The sequence below is a fragment of the Silene latifolia genome, chromosome 5 (assembly GCF_048544455.1).
Source record: "Silene latifolia isolate original U9 population chromosome 5, ASM4854445v1, whole genome shotgun sequence".
Taxonomy (NCBI): Eukaryota; Viridiplantae; Streptophyta; class Magnoliopsida; order Caryophyllales; family Caryophyllaceae; genus Silene; species Silene latifolia.
Genome location: NC_133530.1, coordinates 87,930,749 through 87,950,164, shown reverse-complemented (window position 1 = coordinate 87,950,164; position 19,416 = coordinate 87,930,749). Strand labels below are relative to the sequence as shown.

The 19,416-nt window shown below is 37.0% G+C and overlaps 1 protein-coding gene across 1 annotated transcript; it reads right to left on the bottom strand.

Annotated features, from left to right (window-relative positions):
• Positions 1 to 852: 852 nt before the first annotated feature.
• On the bottom strand, positions 853 to 1,932 carry LOC141655720 (uncharacterized). The gene is made up of 6 exons (XM_074462785.1): positions 1,872 to 1,932; positions 1,614 to 1,807; positions 1,447 to 1,534; positions 1,265 to 1,342; positions 1,077 to 1,161; positions 853 to 997 (listed from the first exon to the last, which is right to left on the bottom strand). The coding sequence occupies exons 1-6, from the start codon at positions 1,930 to 1,932 to the stop codon at positions 853 to 855; spliced, it is 651 nt and encodes a 216-aa protein (XP_074318886.1).
• Positions 1,933 to 19,416: the final 17,484 nt, after the last annotated feature.

The window sequence follows — 19,416 nt, the reverse complement described above, 5'->3', positions numbered from 1 at the left end:
TCGTCAAGGATGGTTTGTGCTGTTTTCCCAAGCAAATCAACCATTACATCATCCCAAATAATGAACTCAATCGAATCTGGATCTTCATATGTCACAATAAACTTGACTTGAAACCTTGGTATTGGTGATGTCACCCCCACACCCTTCATTGTGCAATTATTGTTAATTTTTAAACTGTCACAATACCACAACCCATCTTCTCCTTGCTTCACTTTTGTTCTGCATTCTTTGCAAGAGTAGTAGTACCAACTATTACCAGATGTATCTAACTCAATAATCTTGGCCATTGTGACATATGCCCCTCCTTTGGTTAAATTTGGTATCTCTGATAGTGTTTTGATGTTTGCACTTGCGAGGATTGGAGGGTGGTACCCAGGAGTTTCTGGAGCCCCAAAGATGGGTTCATCATCATCTGGAAAACTGGTTAGAAAAATGGGTTAATTAATTTAAGCTGAAGTGGGAATGATAAATAAATTTTGAACTCAAAATGTTTCTGGATTGTTTTTGGACTGTTTTTTTCAAATAATTTTTTTGACGGTTTTCGACTGCTTCATTTGGTGGACGTTTTCTTGAGAATTCATATTGTGCCATATCTGGTTAATAACAATTAATGCACCTAATATTCCCCTACAGAAAATAACATCACAAAAAACGGATTTTGATGTCATACCTATTGTTGAACACTTTCACCTCGTTCATATCTGGATTGACCAATATTTTTGTTGCACCCCATGTTGTTGTTATGCTAACTTCCCCTGCATAGTAGGAAATAATTAGAATTTTTTTCCAACATTTTTTTCTTAAATTTTGCAAGTCATCAAAGTTTTTGTAATGCTGAGAAAGGTATTTCAATCACCAGAATTTTATACCTTCATAAACTGATCGTTTTACGAAAAGCATGACCAATGTTGGCTTTGGTTTGTTCATGAATTCTTGCTCAATTTCTGCAATTTGCTGAAGGTAATCCCCAAACAATGAGCAGCACATGTTTTGGTTCCTGAAAAAACAGTTTGTAATGATTATTTTTGATATGCTGTTAAGTTTGGCATATTGTTTATAGAATATAGTTGACTTACAAATTATTGCCCAAAACAATAGTCCTCCTTTTCTTTCCATTGCTCTCTCTTATTGGATAAATGTGCTCCAACCTTCCAATTACGTCTGTCGCAGAAATTTTCAGTTGTTAGTTAACAAAAGTTTTTAGTTGGTAGTTAACATTTAGGGTGCATATATGAAAAGTTAATTGTAGGCCATTGTTGCTTACCAATATAAAGTCTATTTGGCATTGCTCCAAACACGACCTCATTGAAAGTGTAGAAAGCATGGGTAGAAAGAGGAATATCTACATTTGGAATCGGTACCACCCTAGTGCTATACTCGAACCAAATCTTGCACGGGTGAATTGTTGCCATGTCAAGTCCCACTCGGTTTGATGATACATCGAACCTTCGATTTTGTAAGTGCTCCCTTCATTAAGGTGCTCTAAGAAAAGGCGAGTCAACCTCTGGTTGACTGATGCCTGAATTGTGTCTCCCTGCATTCATTCATATTTGTTAATACCTTGTGACAATAATTTGCAAAAGACCACAGGAAAGGGGAAAAGGGAGACTTACATTCTCATCAATTAGGATGAGTTCTACACCTTTCACGTCCTGGGGATTTGTCTCCGACTTTCTGTACCACAATCTCATAACCCGAACAGTTAATTGCTCCGTCCTTGATGTTTCTTTTGTGATGCTCGAAATTGGAATGCTCTGGATGTGTGCCATAATCTCAACTTTTTTACTGAATTTGTTAGATTGAGTTTCTGTGAAAATCTCAATGTTTGCAATCCTATAAATACTAAAATACCACCCCTTGTAAACCCTAACCTCCCACTACTTCCATTACCCATGAACCCCACTTCTTTGAAACTGCTGTAACTGCTGCCATTCCATATTTATCTGCATATGCTCTAATTTCAGAATATGCTGATTATTTTAATTTTATGCAGTTTGGGATTTCATGGTTGGACGGTCCAAGTGTATATATTATGATGATAACAACGTTGCCTAAAATTCGTACTTGTTGAAGTAGAAATTACTCGGTAGTTTATCATTGCCATCTTCCGAATTCGGAGTGCGAGGCTGATACTTAAATTGCCAGAATTTTTGCTCCAAGTACATAATCCTCGGTGATGAACGGCTTTCTATACAGATCTGAGAGGATTAATTTTCCAAAAAAAATATTTTAAAGTGTTTCGAATTTTCGTATCGTTTTAAAATTTTTTTTATTAAAATCTAAAAAAAAATCCGTGCATAAGTTTTATTTCACGGGTATACTCATTTAATTTTAATTAATCTTAATTCACAACTCGTGCAGTATTGTGAATTAAGTCCTAAAAAACCCGTGCAGTATTGTAAATTATTTTAAAAAAAATTATTACTAAAAATTTAATATAATTTTTACGTCACTCGTAATTTAAATGAACAATTATTTGTTTAATTTTGAGAGTAAAAAAAAAGTTAAAAATAGCTTTTACTGATTAACTCGGTGTGCGTGACATCAGATGCCGAGTTTTATATTCCAAGTTCATTTCTCGTCATTATTTATATTTTAAAAAAAATACTCGTACACTGTATGTTTTCAATTAATTTACTGCACAAGGCAAAATCGCAAATAACAAAAATACTTGTTATTCATTTTGTAATTCATCTAGATGTATTTTCAGGCAAAATCGTTAATAACAAAAATACTTGTTATTCATTTTGTAATTCATTTCGATGTATTTTCGATTCGTATATAAGTGATATTTTTTCCTGAAATTTTGTATTTTTGTTCTTTAATTTTAGTATAGTAATTATGTAATTCAATTACGGTAACTTGTTTTTGTAATTAATTATGCGTAATTATTATTCAATTTCTATAAAATTTTATCATAATGTTAATTTAAAGATGTATTCCGTAAGACGACTTTATAGATTTTGTAGTGAGACGGATTTTAGCACATGCTTTGAAAGACGCATATCTCAGTAATTAAATACGTAGCGCGCACATGGGTCCCACCATAATATCAATTTTCGAAAAAAAAAAAGAAATGCAATAATGACGTGGCGCGTTCTCTGCTCAGTATTGTCTTCTGCTTTTATATAGAGTAGATTATTTTAAAAAATATATCAATTTGTAGATTTATAAATTAAAAAATAAAGTTACTCTAGTATAAGGTGGTTTACACTTTACACTAATCTATCTATCTATATTATTAAAGGAAATTTTTTTCGGACGCTTGAAGAAATTATGGGACGATCTTTCTTAGTCCGACACACCACCATCATGCGACTGCTCTGGCTGTAAGTACGATCTCACCGGTAACTTTACTGCTAGACGCAATAAAAAGCGGGTACGTCAATTTTTAATGGGTTTAGATTCCCATTTTTCTGTTGCTCGATCTCCTATCCTTGGTATAGACCCTCTCCCAAATCTGAACCAAGCATACAATCGACTGACCGAAGATGAAGGAGTTCATCTTCCTATTTTGTCCAAACCCGAACCCGCACCCGAAACCATGGCCTTTGCTACTCGCGTTTATAATGGAGGTCGTAATCCAGGGGGGCTCGTGACCATAACTCCGACTCTAAGATTGACCGCTCTGACCAACCAGATGGCAAAAACACCAGCCGACCACTCTGTTCTACTTGTAAACGCCGTGGTCATACCTTCACTACATGATTCAGAGTCACGGGTGAGTTTCCAGATTGGTGGTGGGGGGGGGGGGGGGGGGGGGGGGGGGACAAACCTAGAGACCGTATCTACCTCTCTCGTGACAATAAGCCAATTATCGTTCCCGACAACAAAGCTCATGGTGGGAATTCTGATCATGGGTCTGGTACGAATGCTCGCGCCCACACTGTGACAGGAGGTGCATCGACTTCTCGTGGCTCTGTTTTAAATGACGGGGAACTGATTGACTTCAGCACCCTTACTCCCGCTGAAGCTCAGGAAATTTCCCACTTATGGCAGGCTCATACTTCTCGTACCACCGACAGGATATCCGGTAATATCTCCTCTATACATTGGATTATTGATACGGGTGCTTCCCGACATATGTCTGCAGGCACCATTTCTCATTTTTCAAAACTTCGTTCCATTGAGCCTTGCTCTGTTGGGCTCCCGAACGGCGATTTAACAATCGCTAGGAAATGTGGTGACATTCGCCTGACACCGCATCTTATTCTCAAGGATGTTTTATTTGCTTCTAATTTAAATTGTAACTTGATATCCGTTTCCTGCCTCTTGCGTGATGATAGTTTTATTATACAATTTACTCATAACAATTGTACTATTCAGGACCGTATCTCGAGGATGGTGATTGGGGTAGGTGAGCAAAGCGAAGGCCTATATTTTCTAAAGGGAGTGCGTAATCATGAAGTCAAGGCATATTCTGTTGGACCGGTCGATCAAATAGAGCTCTGGCATTGAAGGTTGGGACACCCCTCCACCGATATTCATCAGTTTTTACCTTTTTTCAATAAAAACTCTCGTCATTCTAGTTCTTTTCATAGTCGAACTTGCGACATTTATTTGCGTGCTAAGCAAACCCGTGAACGTTTTTCTTTAAGTACTAATAAAGCTGCTCAACCGTTTGATTTGATACATTGTGATTTATGGGGCAAATATACCGAAAATGGGTCTTGCGGCTCCCGTTATTTTTTAACCATAGTTGACGATTTTTCACGCTCTACTTGGGTCTATTTATTACGTCACAAAAGTGACGCGAGTCAAAAACTTTTAAATTTTTTCGCTATGATTGAAAGACAATTTGACAAGAAAATTAAAATTTTAAGAAGCGATAATGGAACTGAATTTAAAAGTTTTATTCCTTATTTTACTACTCAAGGCATGATTTTTCAAATCTCGAACGTCGACACCCCCCAACAAAATGGCCGGGTTGAACGCAAACATAGACATATTTTAAACGTTGCTCGGGCACTTTCATTTCAAGCTAGCCTTCCTATCTTGTTTTGGGGGGAATGTGTCCTAACGGCGATCCATCTCATAAATCATACCCCAACCAAACTCTTACATGGCAAAACCTCATATGAGCTTTTATTTGACAAACAACCCACAATGGATAATCTTCGTACATTTGGGTGTTTATGCTATGCAAAAACCATTAATCGAACACGGGACAAATTCGCACCCAAAAGTCGGAAGTGCATTTTTCTCGGGTACCCATTCGCGAAAAAAGGGTGGCACCTCTATGACCTTGACACTGGGTCTTATTTCGACTCACGGGATGTTGTATTCGTTGAACACAAGTTTCCTTATCATTCGCTACATCTCAATGAAAATTGTGACCTCGACAACTTACCTAGTGACACTGACCTTACTCCCATTGAGAAAATTGTAGTTGGACCCATGGGTTCATCACAACATACCACACCTCCTCAAACGACCACAACCAATTCGCCATCTACATCCACGACCACCTCGCCACCTGAATCCATGGCCCCGAACACAGACACCACCAATACCACCTCCTCACCAACCGAAACATCCCCTACAACACACGACACCCCAGAAAACGACACCACCAATGCAGACGACACCCCAGAAAAAGACACCACCGATGCAACACACGACACCTCAGAACGTGACATGGGACGTGGTCACCGACCAAAAATACCGAGCACCCGACTTCGTGGCTATGTACTACAAACAACTCGGCCTTCGCAACAAGCTCTCACCGCTTCAACATCAACCTCAGGTACTAAATTTCCGATCTCTAGTTATATTAATTGCGTCAAATTCTCTATACAACATCGTATCTTTTTGTCGGTCGTGACTAAAAATCACGAGCCCAGGTCCTTTTCCGAAGCAATGCAGGTACCCCAATAGCGAGCAGCAATGCTACACGAGATCAATGCCCTCGAAAAAAATCAGACTTGGACGCTCCAACAACTTCTGAAAGGCAAGAAGGCTATTGGGTGCAAATGGGTTTTTAAATAAAATATCATGCCGACGGTTCCATCGAATGCTACAAAGCCCGCTTGGTTTGAATGGGAAATCGTCAAGTTGAAGGGGTGGATTATAATGAAACCTTCGCGCCAACTATAAAATTGGTCACAGTTCGAACCCTGCTCGCCATCGCCGCCGCGAAAAATTGGGAACTTCATCAAATGGATGTGCACAACGCATTCTTACACGGTAATCTCGACGAAGAAGTTTACATGAAATTACCACCAGGTTTCACCAACCAACCTGATGGACGGGTCTGCCGTTTACAAAAGTCTCTTTACGGGCTTCGACAAGCTCCCCGATGGTAGTATGCGAAACTAGCAGCTGCACTTGTGAAATACGGCTTCATTCAATGCCCTTACGATCACTCACTATTCTCTATGTGAAAGAAGGAAGCTGAATTACACATTCTTGTCTACGTTGACGACCTTGTGATATGTGGTAACGACTCAACGTTGATCACCCAATTCAAAGGTTATCTCAACAAATGTGTTTACATGAAAGACTTAGGGCCTCTCAAGTATTTCTTAGGCCTTGAGATTGCTCGAAACTCCACTAGTATTTTTATCTCGCAACGAAAATATGCACTCGACATCCTCACCGAGTCTGGTCTCCTCGGCTCCAAGCCCACATCAGTGCCCATGGAACCGAACCATCAACTTGCCCTGTCCAAAGCTTCTCCACTCACCGACCCACAACCATATCGTCGCATCGTGGGCAGATTTGTGTACCTCACCATTACTCGACCCGAACTCACCTACTGTGTCCATATTCTCACACAATTCATGCAAACTCCAACCGTGGATCATTAGAACGCTGTCTTACAAGTAGTTCGTTACTTAAAGAACAGCTCAGGACAAGGCATTCTCCTCAAGTCTGATTCGAACCTATCACTACAAGCTTACTGTGACGCCGACTACGCTACCTGCCCCATCAGTCGTTGATGGTTTCAAGTTAAACCTCGCAAGTGAACGATGCGTTGCACTAGTAAGGGTCGAACACGAGGAGTTTGGGAGACTACTAATTGTTGTTATTCTTAAGTTTAGCTAAGTCAAAGGAAAAGGATAGATTGGTGAAATAACTATGTAGGCTACACTAAATGACTAACAATTTAAACTAAATAAGCAACAACTAAATTCAAAGAGAAAACTAAAAGGAAAGATGTGTTACTCAAGATATAAAAGGACTAGGGCACGATTAGGCTACAAACATTCATGATTATCATGCTAATTCCGGCAATAAGTCATCTTGGGTACACAAGGTGGGGGAAAACGCCTCTAACTCGCCTATTGACTCCCTCCTGGGCTCACAATAAGACACTAGACCTACCGACTCAACTCCCTCCCGGGCTCATGACTCGGAATCTCCTATACAACATTCTAAGACCCTAGGAACGCGCGCCATCCCCAAGGTAGTCGATTTATGCTTGGAGTCACTAAGTATACGATAAATTCCCGGCCTTCCCAACCCTTTTCCCAAAGGTGAAGGTCAAACCGGTCCCCAAAGGCACCCTCTTTAGGGTCTCCCTCCCGGGTTCAACCCAAATAGGCAAAGGATGTAAAAAGGGGGGTCAACTTAGGACCTAACCAATTCCCATTGGTGGACAAAGGTCATCAATCAACCAAAATCCCAAATCACAACATTAACAAAATAAATCCTAAGGTAAACCCCACCAATTTCCCCTTAATGACTATTTAAATGGAATCAAGCATTTTAATCACTCATGTAAGTACCCAATCGCACCCTAGTAAGGGTACTACTCACTAATCATGGTCAATTTAGCAAGACAAGCAATAAAGGAGGATACTTTAACAACAAACATGGTGATATTATGAATTTTATGATAGAGCATGTAATGGTGATAAGAGATGATGGAAATCAACTAATAAGGCTAAGAGTAAATGAATCAACTCAAAAAGACCCAAGCTTTATCAAATCTATCAAAGTCTCAAGCTTTATATGAACAATTCCAATCAAAAGCATGAACAACAAACAAGAGAGAGAGATTTTGAATAAACTATCAACAAATAACAAGTCTCAACAAATTCCAACAAAAAGAAATCTAACAACAACAAACAACAATGGAAAACGATTGAAGAACAAGGGAGAAAAGAGAAAAAGGAAAGAAGCAATACCAACTATTGAAAGAATGAACAATAAGGAAGAACAAGGTAAGAACAATAATAATAATCTTTGATTGATGAAGAATGATTGCCAAGTTACAAAGGATTTGAGTTTCTCCTTTCTAAACCTCACAAATTTCCTCTCAAACTAGGATTAGATCCCTAATTTTCTGGGAAATCAAGTATTTATATCCCTTACAAAAAGTTAGGTGAGAGTACAAGAGAAGACGAAAACAACTGCAGTCGAGGGAGTAAATTGTACCCGGGAGGGTACAATTATGCCCGGGCGGGTACAATTATACCCTCTCGGGTAAAATGTCAAAATGGGCTAAAAAACGCTAGAAACACCAAACGGGCGAGAGGTACCCGACCGGGTAAAGTTGTGCCCGGTCGGGTAAAGTTGACTCCCTCGCCTGTAATTCCTCATAGTTGCTTCCATTCTTTGAGTAAATTCCGCTTAAAGTTCCGTCCCTCTTACATCTTCAAGCATGGTACCTACAAAGGGTTCATAAATACGGGAAAAATGCTCAAAAGAGGTCTTACACTAAGCATGAGGGAAAAGAACTCGGACTAGGCTAATACTAACTAAATGAGTTCATAATGCTTGATTTATCATGACAAAATGGGTCCGGGACATCAAAATATGGGGGTTAAAATGGTGTTATCAGTCGTCGCTCTCTCAGTGCCTACCTCATCTTTCTTAAAGGTTCTCCAATCTCTTAGAAAACGAAAAAGCAACGCACCGTCTCACTCTCTTCCACCGAATCCGAATACAGAGCAATAGCATACACGACATGTGAGCTCAAGTGGCTTAAAGGATTACTTGCTTTTCTCGGTATTCATCACAAGCAACCAATACATCTTATGTGTGATAGTCAATCGGCACTTCACATAGCTCGAAATCCAGTTTTTCACGAAAGAACGAAACACATCGAGGTCGACTGTCATTTTATACGCGATGAAATACTCAAAGGAACGATCTCCACAAGCAATGTTTACACAAAGGATCAACTGGCCGACATCTTTACCAAAGCTTTGGGCCGTGCTCCTTTCATCGACCTACTCTCCAAGTTGGGCATCTCGTCCCTCCACGCTCCAACTTGAGGGGGGATAATAGACCCGTTGAAACAAAGAGCCGTTGGCTCCTTCTATCCATGGTAAAGATCAAGGCAATCACTGTGAATATGGAAATATGGGATTTGATACTTTGCATATATTTACCCATATTTCTTCCGTAAATACAAAGATCTTCTAGTATATATATCTTGTACTTGTAACACAAACACACAATTGATCTTATAATAATATACAATTTCCTCCCTTCTCTGAGTTATACGATCTAACATGGTATCAGAGCCCAAGGTTTAGTCTTGGGTTGTGAGGCGAAGACGGGTCCGAAAAGGGACGACGTTCCCGTCCGACGAAAAACTGGGCCACTATTTAGCGGGTCCGAAAAGCGACGACGTTCCCGCCCGACGAAATAGGTTCGAAAAATTGCGGCGTTCATGTCGATTTATCGAAAGAAAACCTTACATGTGAGGGGGCGTGTAAAGAATCACATCTAGGTCTCCCACATCGGAGAAATAGAGAAGAGTGATCCAGCTTATAACCCAAGGGGCTACTCGCCTACTCCTCCCATTGCCAATTGATCTTATAATAATATACAATTTCCTCCCTTCTCCGAGTTATACGATCTAACAGTTTTTCAATGTGGGACAAATAAAATACTCAGAATTACACCATCTTTTATGCACTTAGTTCAGCATCCAACCAGATCCGAATACAGAATACGGACAATTGGTACTCATTATATCTAATAGTTATATTTAAATTTAATAATATGATCAAGTACTCTCCATTAATATTTGTACGTTATCCATTAATATTTGTACGTTATTTTTCTTCAATTTTTTTTATCATAAGTGAGATACGGAAATTTTTCGTTGTACCGCTTAATTTTGTCAGATTTTCCATGTTACCCTTACTTTTAAGAATCTGCCTATGGTACCGGGTTGAGAGCGGTTATTTATGATAGCTCACCAGGCTATGTACATGGCCCACAGATCAACACGGGTCCTTTTATAGCGTATTTTATCCTCACTCATACGCATCCCGGGAACCTTCCCAGAAGGTCACCCATCCTAAGACTACTCCTAGCCAAGCACGCTTAACTGTGGAGTTCTTTTGCATGGATGACCATAAAAGAAAGTGCACTTTGTTGATATGAGTAGTACTTCCAATCCCTTTAAGCACTAGTAATTTAAGCCTATCACGAGACCTCTTCAATTAACGTGGGGTGTTACACCCATGGTACCCCCTAATGTAAACACTGTTAAATGGACGTTAAGTTTGATGGCGTGACAATAAAATAACAATTAAAAAATAATACCCTCTTTATTGTTTTATTGGTATAGATATATCTCTCTTTTAAATGAAAATTTAATTAACTATATCATGATAATATTGGAAATTTCTCATGGTAACCTTGAACTTTGATAGATTACACGTGGTACCCCTAATTTTAAGTTTTTACAAATGGTACCCCTGTGTTCACCTTTTTCTTTCCCTGAATACCACTTGACAACTTCCGTCATAACGCCATTACTCCTATGACTTGTGACGCCTTTTTCTTTTGTTATCTATTACATAAACACTTCATCATCTAATTCCTAAATCCATATTTTATTTAATAAACTAACATTTAATACCTAAATAACAAAACAAATAGCATAGCATGCTCAATTACTCATCTAGTTACTCATAGAAATAACGACGTTATGAAAAAAGTAAACACAAGGGTATTTTATGTAGAAACTTAAAATTAGGGGTATTATGTGTAATCTACCAAAATTCGAGGGTACCATGAATAATTTCCGTTATAATATTAACCATTTTTTATCGCTCTTTCTCCCACCTAAAAAAATGTTACAACTTTAAAAATTTAGCATTTAATTCAAGATTATGTTTAAAGTCTCTTATATAATAAGTATACTTTGAGAGATTCAATATATTTGGAGTGATATCTAAGTTCCAAGGATAAATCCTATTTATAATCATGGCATCACTCCACCTTATGATAATCTTCTGATGTGGGACAATTCAACTATTTATACGTAGTATATATTTATCACACCTATATTATTTTTCAATGTGAGACGAATAACATATTTAAAAGTACACCATATTTTTTGAACTTAATTCGACATCCAACCCGATTTAATAATAAGCAAATACTATATTATCTATTAATATTCATACATTTATTTTTTATTTTTTTTTATCATAATTAAAATATGTGCAAATGATATGAACCTATACTCTAATGATAGAATTTTTTTAACACAATTCTAATTATATTATTTAAACGTAGTATATTTACCACGCCTACATTATTTTTCAATGTGGAACATATAAAATCTATAGGTAGAAAATATAATGATATAAACTTTTAAGAGCTCTCCAAGACAATACTTAAGAGACTCAAAAGATTTTGGGTTGATGCCTAAGTTCCAAGGATGCCTCCTATTTATAATCAATGAATCACCCACCTTATGCTATATTTCGATGTGGAAAAATTCTATTTTTTATATGTAGTATATTTGTCACAGCTATATTATTTTTTAATGTGGGACATATAACATACTATGAAATACACCATCTTTAATATGTGCAAATTATGTGAAATCTATATATATTCTAATGATAGCATTTCTTGCCATGAATCTAATAATATTATTTTCATAATTTTTTTGCCTACATTATTTTGCCAAATGAAATGTAAAAGTTTTTATATAAAAATTAGAAACATCACTTGAATATAAAATAAGAAATACAGGGTATATATTATAATAACTAAAATATTTTCCAAAGATTAACTTAGGTTTGAAATCATTATTGCAGAGACGGTAATAAAACTCTTTTAAAAGCTCTTTCTGACAATACTTAAGAGAATCAAAAGATTTTGGATTATGACTTCTATTTATAATTATAAGATCACCCTACCTTATGGTAATCTTCCGTTGTAGGACAATTCTAATATTTATGCATAATATATTCACCACACTTACATTACTTTTCAATGTAAGACAAACAACATACTAAGTATACCATTTTTTTCGCATCTAATTTGACATCAACCCGATTTAATAATGAGAAAATACAATACAATCTACACTCTAATGATAGCATTTTTTTGTCACAATCTAATTGTATAAGTTTCATACGATACTTTTTTGTCAAAATGAAATGTAAAGTTTTTATATCAAAATTATAAACATCACTTTAATATAATATAGAAAATGTATATATATGGGACAGTTCTATTATTTACACATAATATATTCACCACGCCTACATTATTTTTCAATGTGGGACATATAACATACTAAAAAGTACATATCTTTTATATCAAAAAATTTTGGGTTAATACCTAAGTTTCAAGGATGCCTCCTATTTATATTTATAGAATCCCCCTACCGTATACTATTCTTTCTATGTGAGATACATAATTTAATTATTTAGACGTAGTATGTTCATAATGCCTACATTATTTTTCAATGTGAAAAATATAACATACCAAGAAGTACATGTCTCTTCTTAAAAAAATCACTATTGTATACATATTATTTTTCTTTGAAGGTAAAACCACTTAGTCTCGATCATTAGATAAGGATCTCTACATCGTACATATAACGACTCATTAATGCTCTATTACTGCATTCAGAAGACAACCATTAGTAAAATCTTTAGTTTTGTACTGTGTCAGGAGACTACCATTAGTAAAACCTTTAGTTTGTATTTTTTTATTTTCTTGTTCATGTTCTTAACTCTTTCCCTGGTAGTTCCCAACGATTTTCACTTTATTTTTTATATCATATCGTAGATAATGATAGAAAATCTTAAGAGCTCTTTAAAACAATATTTATGAGACTCAAAAAATTTTGGGTGGATACAAGTTCCAAATATGCCGCCTATTTATAATCATAGAATCACATCACCTTATACTAATCTTTCGATGTGGGACAATTCTACTATTTATATGTAGTATATTCACCACACCTACGTTATTTTCCAATGTGGGACAAAACATACTAAAAATTACACAATTTTACATACTAAGAAGTTTTAATATGTGCAAATAATATAAAATATATACTCTAATAATAGCATTTTTTACCACGAAGTTAAGTATATTATTATAATTTTTTTAACGATATTTCTTTGCCAAGTGAAATGTAAAAGTTTGATATAAAAATTGGAAATATCACTTGAATATAATTTAGGAAATTATATATTATAATAATTAAAATATTCTCCACCTTATTTTTTACATCAAAAATTATTATTATTATTATTATTATTATTATTATTATTATTATTATTATTATTAATTTTTTTTTTGTTGTATGTGAAAAAGGACGTAAAAATATATCAAGTTTTGGAAGTCAAACTAAATAATATAGCAATTATCTAATTAGCTAATACAAACCAAACTTATTCAACAAAAATAAAATAATTTAGTTTTGCAAATTATCTTCTTCCATTTGTACAATTACATCGTCACATCAATCATCATCATATGTGCTAATATACTGATAGCCACAAGCTCGCCATATTACATGAATAATTTTTAAATAAAAATGGACCGTCTCACAATGTGAGACCTTCTTATTTTATAATGTGTTGTATAGTTTTTTATTACCCAAATTATTGTTAAATCGAAAAATATTATGAGAAATAATACTCCCTTCGTCCCGGTCATTTGTTATCTATTTCCATTTTGGGGTGTATCAGTGAATTGTTATCTATTTCTATTTTTGGTAAGTTTTATATGTAAAAGGTAGTGTGTAAGTGGATGAAATAATATTATTATATTACTTTGTTAGACACTCACTTGCATTTCTTTGGTATTTGTGCTAAATACAATAGATAACAAATGATCGAGACGGAGGAAGTAGATTATTTATTTCATAATATACTTAAACGTTTTTAATTAATAATTAAGACAAGTCAATTCATTTCAGCTCTCTCAATTTCAGTTCAGCCTCAATAAGCTCACTTCAGCCCCATTAAGCTCATTTCAGTTCAGCTCAGTTCAGCCCTAATAGGTTTAGTTCAGCTCACTTCAGCCCCAATAAGTTCAGTTCAGCTCTATTCAGCCGAAAAGATGATAGGCTTATCGTGTACCTATGCAAAGATAATTATCCTAGACACAAATTAATGTAGCAATAGGGGTCGAACACAAGGAGACGGGAATTGCGTTGTGAAAAGCTATAGAAAGATTATTATCAAGGTCGATTTCGTTTTGTTTTGTTTGTTGTTTGGTTTGTGATAGGCTTGTCGTATACCTATGCAAAGATAATTACCCTAGACACAAATTAATGTAGCAATAGGGGTCGAACACAAGGAGACGGGAATTACGTTGTGAAATGCTATGGGAAGATTTCTATCAAGATCGATTTCGTTTTGTTTTGTTTGTTGTTTGGTTGGTTGATTAACAATGATAAAAATGTAAACTATATGATAAAAGGGAGTCTAGTGGAGTAGGGTCACACATGCAAAGGTAAATATACGATTATGATAAACTCGGTAATAATAACATTGTCAATTGTTTAGGCTTAGAGACACCCACCTTACGGCATTAGTGTCAACCATAGACCGGGTCCTAGAGAAACTCTCGTCCATGACTAGGTCGTTCTACTACACATGCTTAGTCTAATTCAATTCCGTGCCTCTCGACTTTAGAGCGAATGAACAAACTTAATCGATGAATAAGGCCTTTAAACATAGATTAAACGTGACGATGCAAACATGTGATAGAAACATGTAGATACCTCATTTCTGCACCTCCCGCAAGCCACCCGGTGATGATTGGGCCGCATGTTTGGTACACGGAACGATTTATGACAGTTCGTGAGTTTATCGTCAAGTGATTGCTCAAATACTTGTTTCTACCCCTTGGTTGTCATCTACGCACCATTACGGTCGTTTTGACAGTAATTAGAGTTCATTTGGAGTCCGGGTCAAAAACCGTCTTCATTTTCTAATAAACCGTTTAAAATGCCGAGTCAGAATGTTCTGGAATATTTCGGATATTTCTGTTCCATAATTAATTTTTATACATCTTTTGGTAAAATATATCCCGAAATCATATTTTGAAGAATAAGGAAGTCAAGATCTACCGCAATTTCATAACAGAAACGCGGAAATCTTTCTTCCGTGGGAGGAAACCTCTGGGGAAAGGACGCAGCACCTGCTGCGCCTCTTCCAAGGGTCGCAGTGGCTGCTGCGCCTCTTCCCCAATCCTTTTCTGCGTATTTTCAGATCTTTTCGAGATTTGTTTCCAAAGTTTCAGTCATACCATAATTTCTCCATGTGATTAGTATAAATAGGGACCTTCGTTCCTCATATTTCTCATGCGAGTGTCCTCCCTTCTCTTCTCCCTTTGCATTCTAAGACCGTGCTCTAAGCTTATTGACGTCTACGTGCTTGGCCAATCGACCACGTAAGCTCGGATCCTTCTGAGTACCAGTCTCGTTGCATGACCGACCAATTTGACCAACTCCGCTCAATTAATCAAATCAATTTAATTTAAATCCTCTAACGAGGGCACTTTCATCATACATTCGAGTCGAGCAATCACTAATCGTTAACTTAGTTAATCTCGTTTCGTCAAACATGTAAGTCTGAGGGTGTAGATCCCATATTTCATTATTGTATTTTATTATTGTATCAATTAATGTAAGGTTTACGTCAAAAATATGCTTAAAACCGATTTATAAAACCCTTTGTCAAACCTATTTTTACGGATTAACAGAAGACAGACGTCGAGAAGAAACGCAGCAACTGCTGCGCCTCTTCGAAGGGTTGCAGCATCTGTTGCGCCTCTTCCTAAGGCTGCCACAGTATCTGCTTTTCTTCTTCTTCCTTTGTTCTTTGTTAATTCGTCTCTTTTGTTCCGTTTTTTTTCTTATTTTCCTCATATTCCATTCACCTAATAATTATAATACATAGTTTATAATAATTTATCGCCTTAAACCTCGATTTAAATCCCTTATAATCAATATTTGCGGGTTTTCGTCATTAAAATCAAACCCGAATTTTAGAGATTCGATTTGTTCATATCAAATCTCTGGAATTCGACTTTTGTATATATTTTCATCTGTTTATCACAACTTTCTTAATAGTTCAACCTAAACAAACCTAATTTATTTGTATTAATTTAATCTCTTATTAGTTTTAGTCCGCTCAATTTGTTTTTATCGCTTTTATGACTAATTCACGTGTAAATAACCTGCTAAACCACTTTCATCCGAGTCAAATATCAATAATCGATCATTAAATCATCAACGAACATTAACAACACGCAGTTCTGACTTCAGAGCCAGAACTTACCTCAAGAACAGACGCAGTGACCATTGCGCCTCTTCCAAGGGATGCAGCATTGCTGCGCCTGTTCCGGGATGACTTCTGTCTCTGAACTTCCGTTCTTGCTTTGACCTAATTCGTTATTTACGTATTAATCGACTTTTAACCCTAATATCACCTCTTAATCTGTCCATATTTTCTAACCTAATTATTTTTCCTTTCTTTTCCCAAATTATCCGTCTTAACTATATTTTTGACGTAAATCATAAACCATTGTAATTATTGTAATCTATTTATTTATTGTACTTTATCATTTTGTATCGTTTGTTTGCTTGTTTTCACATGTAATCAATCTTAAACCTAATTCGACATTAATGTATGCTAAATTACATGTCCACCGACATAGTTAATTTTCACATGCTAGGATCAAAACATTGGATGTTGCATTGCATGCATATAATCGACAACATATCGAGTATGAATAATTTCCCTAATCATTAGTAGAGGCCGCTATCGAGGCGGGCGGGATTAGATGTTCGATCAAAAGAGGTTCCTAATACGTACCCTCGCCCATTACTCCAGATCTCTGTAAACATCCGTGTTCATTGGCATCCTTGAGAGTCATTCTAGACATAGAATGCTAAGGGTAACGAGTTCTTAATGTCTATGTCATTACTTTGTGTCTTGACATGACGCGAAGTATTCGAACGGTTTCCAATTTTTCAAAATAAATTTGTGGCGACTCCACAAATGCAAACGATTGTTTCCCAAGCGCCCCCGTGTCCACAGTTTGGCGACTTCACTGGGGAGTAATACACTTATGTGTTGCCAAGGGTGAAACTTGAACAAGGTTAGGGAATAGTTTATATGAGACAGTTGTCGGTTTTCATTACTCGATCTTCTTAGATCGTTTTACTTGGCCTTCCTAGGCCCAACCCAACCCATTCGACCAATCGTCCCATCTGGACGGTCCAAATTCTTATCTGGGCCTAAGGATGGATAGCTATTGACGCCAACCATACCATGACGCTTACTCATGTTTGTATCAAGGGCTTTCACTACTCGAAGGAATGGACTAGGAACCGACCTTACTCTTGTTTGGCACGGACCTCTCCACAGACCCGGGTTTGATTGCTCGGTATGGCAACCCACCCTTTAAAGCCAAAACCCTTTAAATGCACTCAGCATACCGTTATAATGCCTGTTTTAATGCTTGTATCATATGTGATCACCATTTTCTAAACAAAACCATGACGAATTTTGTAAAATCAAAAACCTTTTCAAAATGTAAATATTTTCGAAAAAATGGCCCAAATTAGTGCAAAATGAGTCAAAACTCTGTCCAAATATTGAGTCAAAATTCGGGCCTCAAAACCCATTTCAAAATCTCACTTCGAGTCAACACTCCTACAACTACACTACAGTTGACTAGGACAAACATTTCAAAACTTTGTCATTTTCAAACCTCATTTGACACAAGTGGCACACTCTCACTTCATAAGTCGAGTCTTATCTTTGAGTAAGTGTGCTAGAGTGGTCGATCGTTTTTTGATTCGTCGTCGATCTCTTATCCAGTTTCCAAGATTCCTGAAATTAGTACCACAAGTGCCAGCGGTCAACCCCCAAATGGTAATGCTCAAATCCTAGCTGCGCTCGCTCGTCTTCAAACAAGCCAAGACCAAGTTTATGATCGCCTCAACACAATCGAAGGCCGAATTGTTGCTGTAGAAACTAGACTCCCTCCTGCAGAAGATGGTATTCCTAGTGAATTCGTCCATGATAATATTCCACCCTATGTTGGACAACCAGAAACCAACCCTCCTACTGAAGCTGAGAAGCGACTCTAATACTTGGAGGAGCAACTAATGTACCTCAAAGGAGATGACATCTATAGGGAGAACAATCGCAAATATGAGGCCGTGAACACCAAGTTGCCAACCAACTTCAATATGACCGATATCCCAAAGTTCAAGGGACACAAAAACCCTTTGAACCACATTCGTGCTTTCAAAGACTACATGTCTATCAAAGGCGTCAAACTTGAGATGTTCTTAAGGATCTTTCCTTCATCTCTCGACACCATTCCTAAGCAATGGTTCTATTCTCTAGAGCACAAGAAGATTGCCACCTGGGATGGCGCCGCAATTGAGTTCCCTAAGCAATATGCGGATAATGCTGAAATCCAAGTCAATATGCGCACTTTAGAGGTTCTTACCCAAAATGAGAAAGAAGGTTTCACCGACTTCCTAAGTAGGTGGAGGAAGACTAGCACACAACTTGTTGAGCGTCCGGATGAAGCTACCCTTGTGGAAAAGTTCGTGGATAACTTAAGACCCATTTATGCAAATCACTTTAGGTACCAAAACATTAAGACCTTCAAGGATTTAACTGTGCTAGGACAAGAATTGAAGATGACATCCGTAAAGGACTCTTGTCCAAAACAGTGGGTCGTGGATATCAAGGCTCAACCAGTCGTTCTTATGGCTCTACTAGAAAGACTGATGAGGTTAACCTTCTCGAATCATCAAAGAAGAATAACCCACAAAGGAAGTTCACAAACATTGGCGACACATACTCCAATGCTTTGAAAAGGTTGATGAAACAAGGTAAGCTCCAACGCATAGGGCCTACACCTGACTCGGAAAAGAAGTCCAAGTTCTGGGACGAAAATTCATACTGCGAATATCATAGAGGTAAGGGACACGATACAGAGAAGTGTTACAAGTTGAAGCATGTGCTTCAAGATATGATCGAAGATGGTCGCCTACCCATACCTCCTGGAGGTAAGCCTAACAATACTCAGAATCCTCTTGGAGTTCTGACGATTACAAATGAAGAATCTACCTTAGATTGTTCACACCTCATCTCTCCAATCAAGGGGGAAGTCAATGGAATATGGAAAGACAACGATGAAGATGTCTACCTCCAA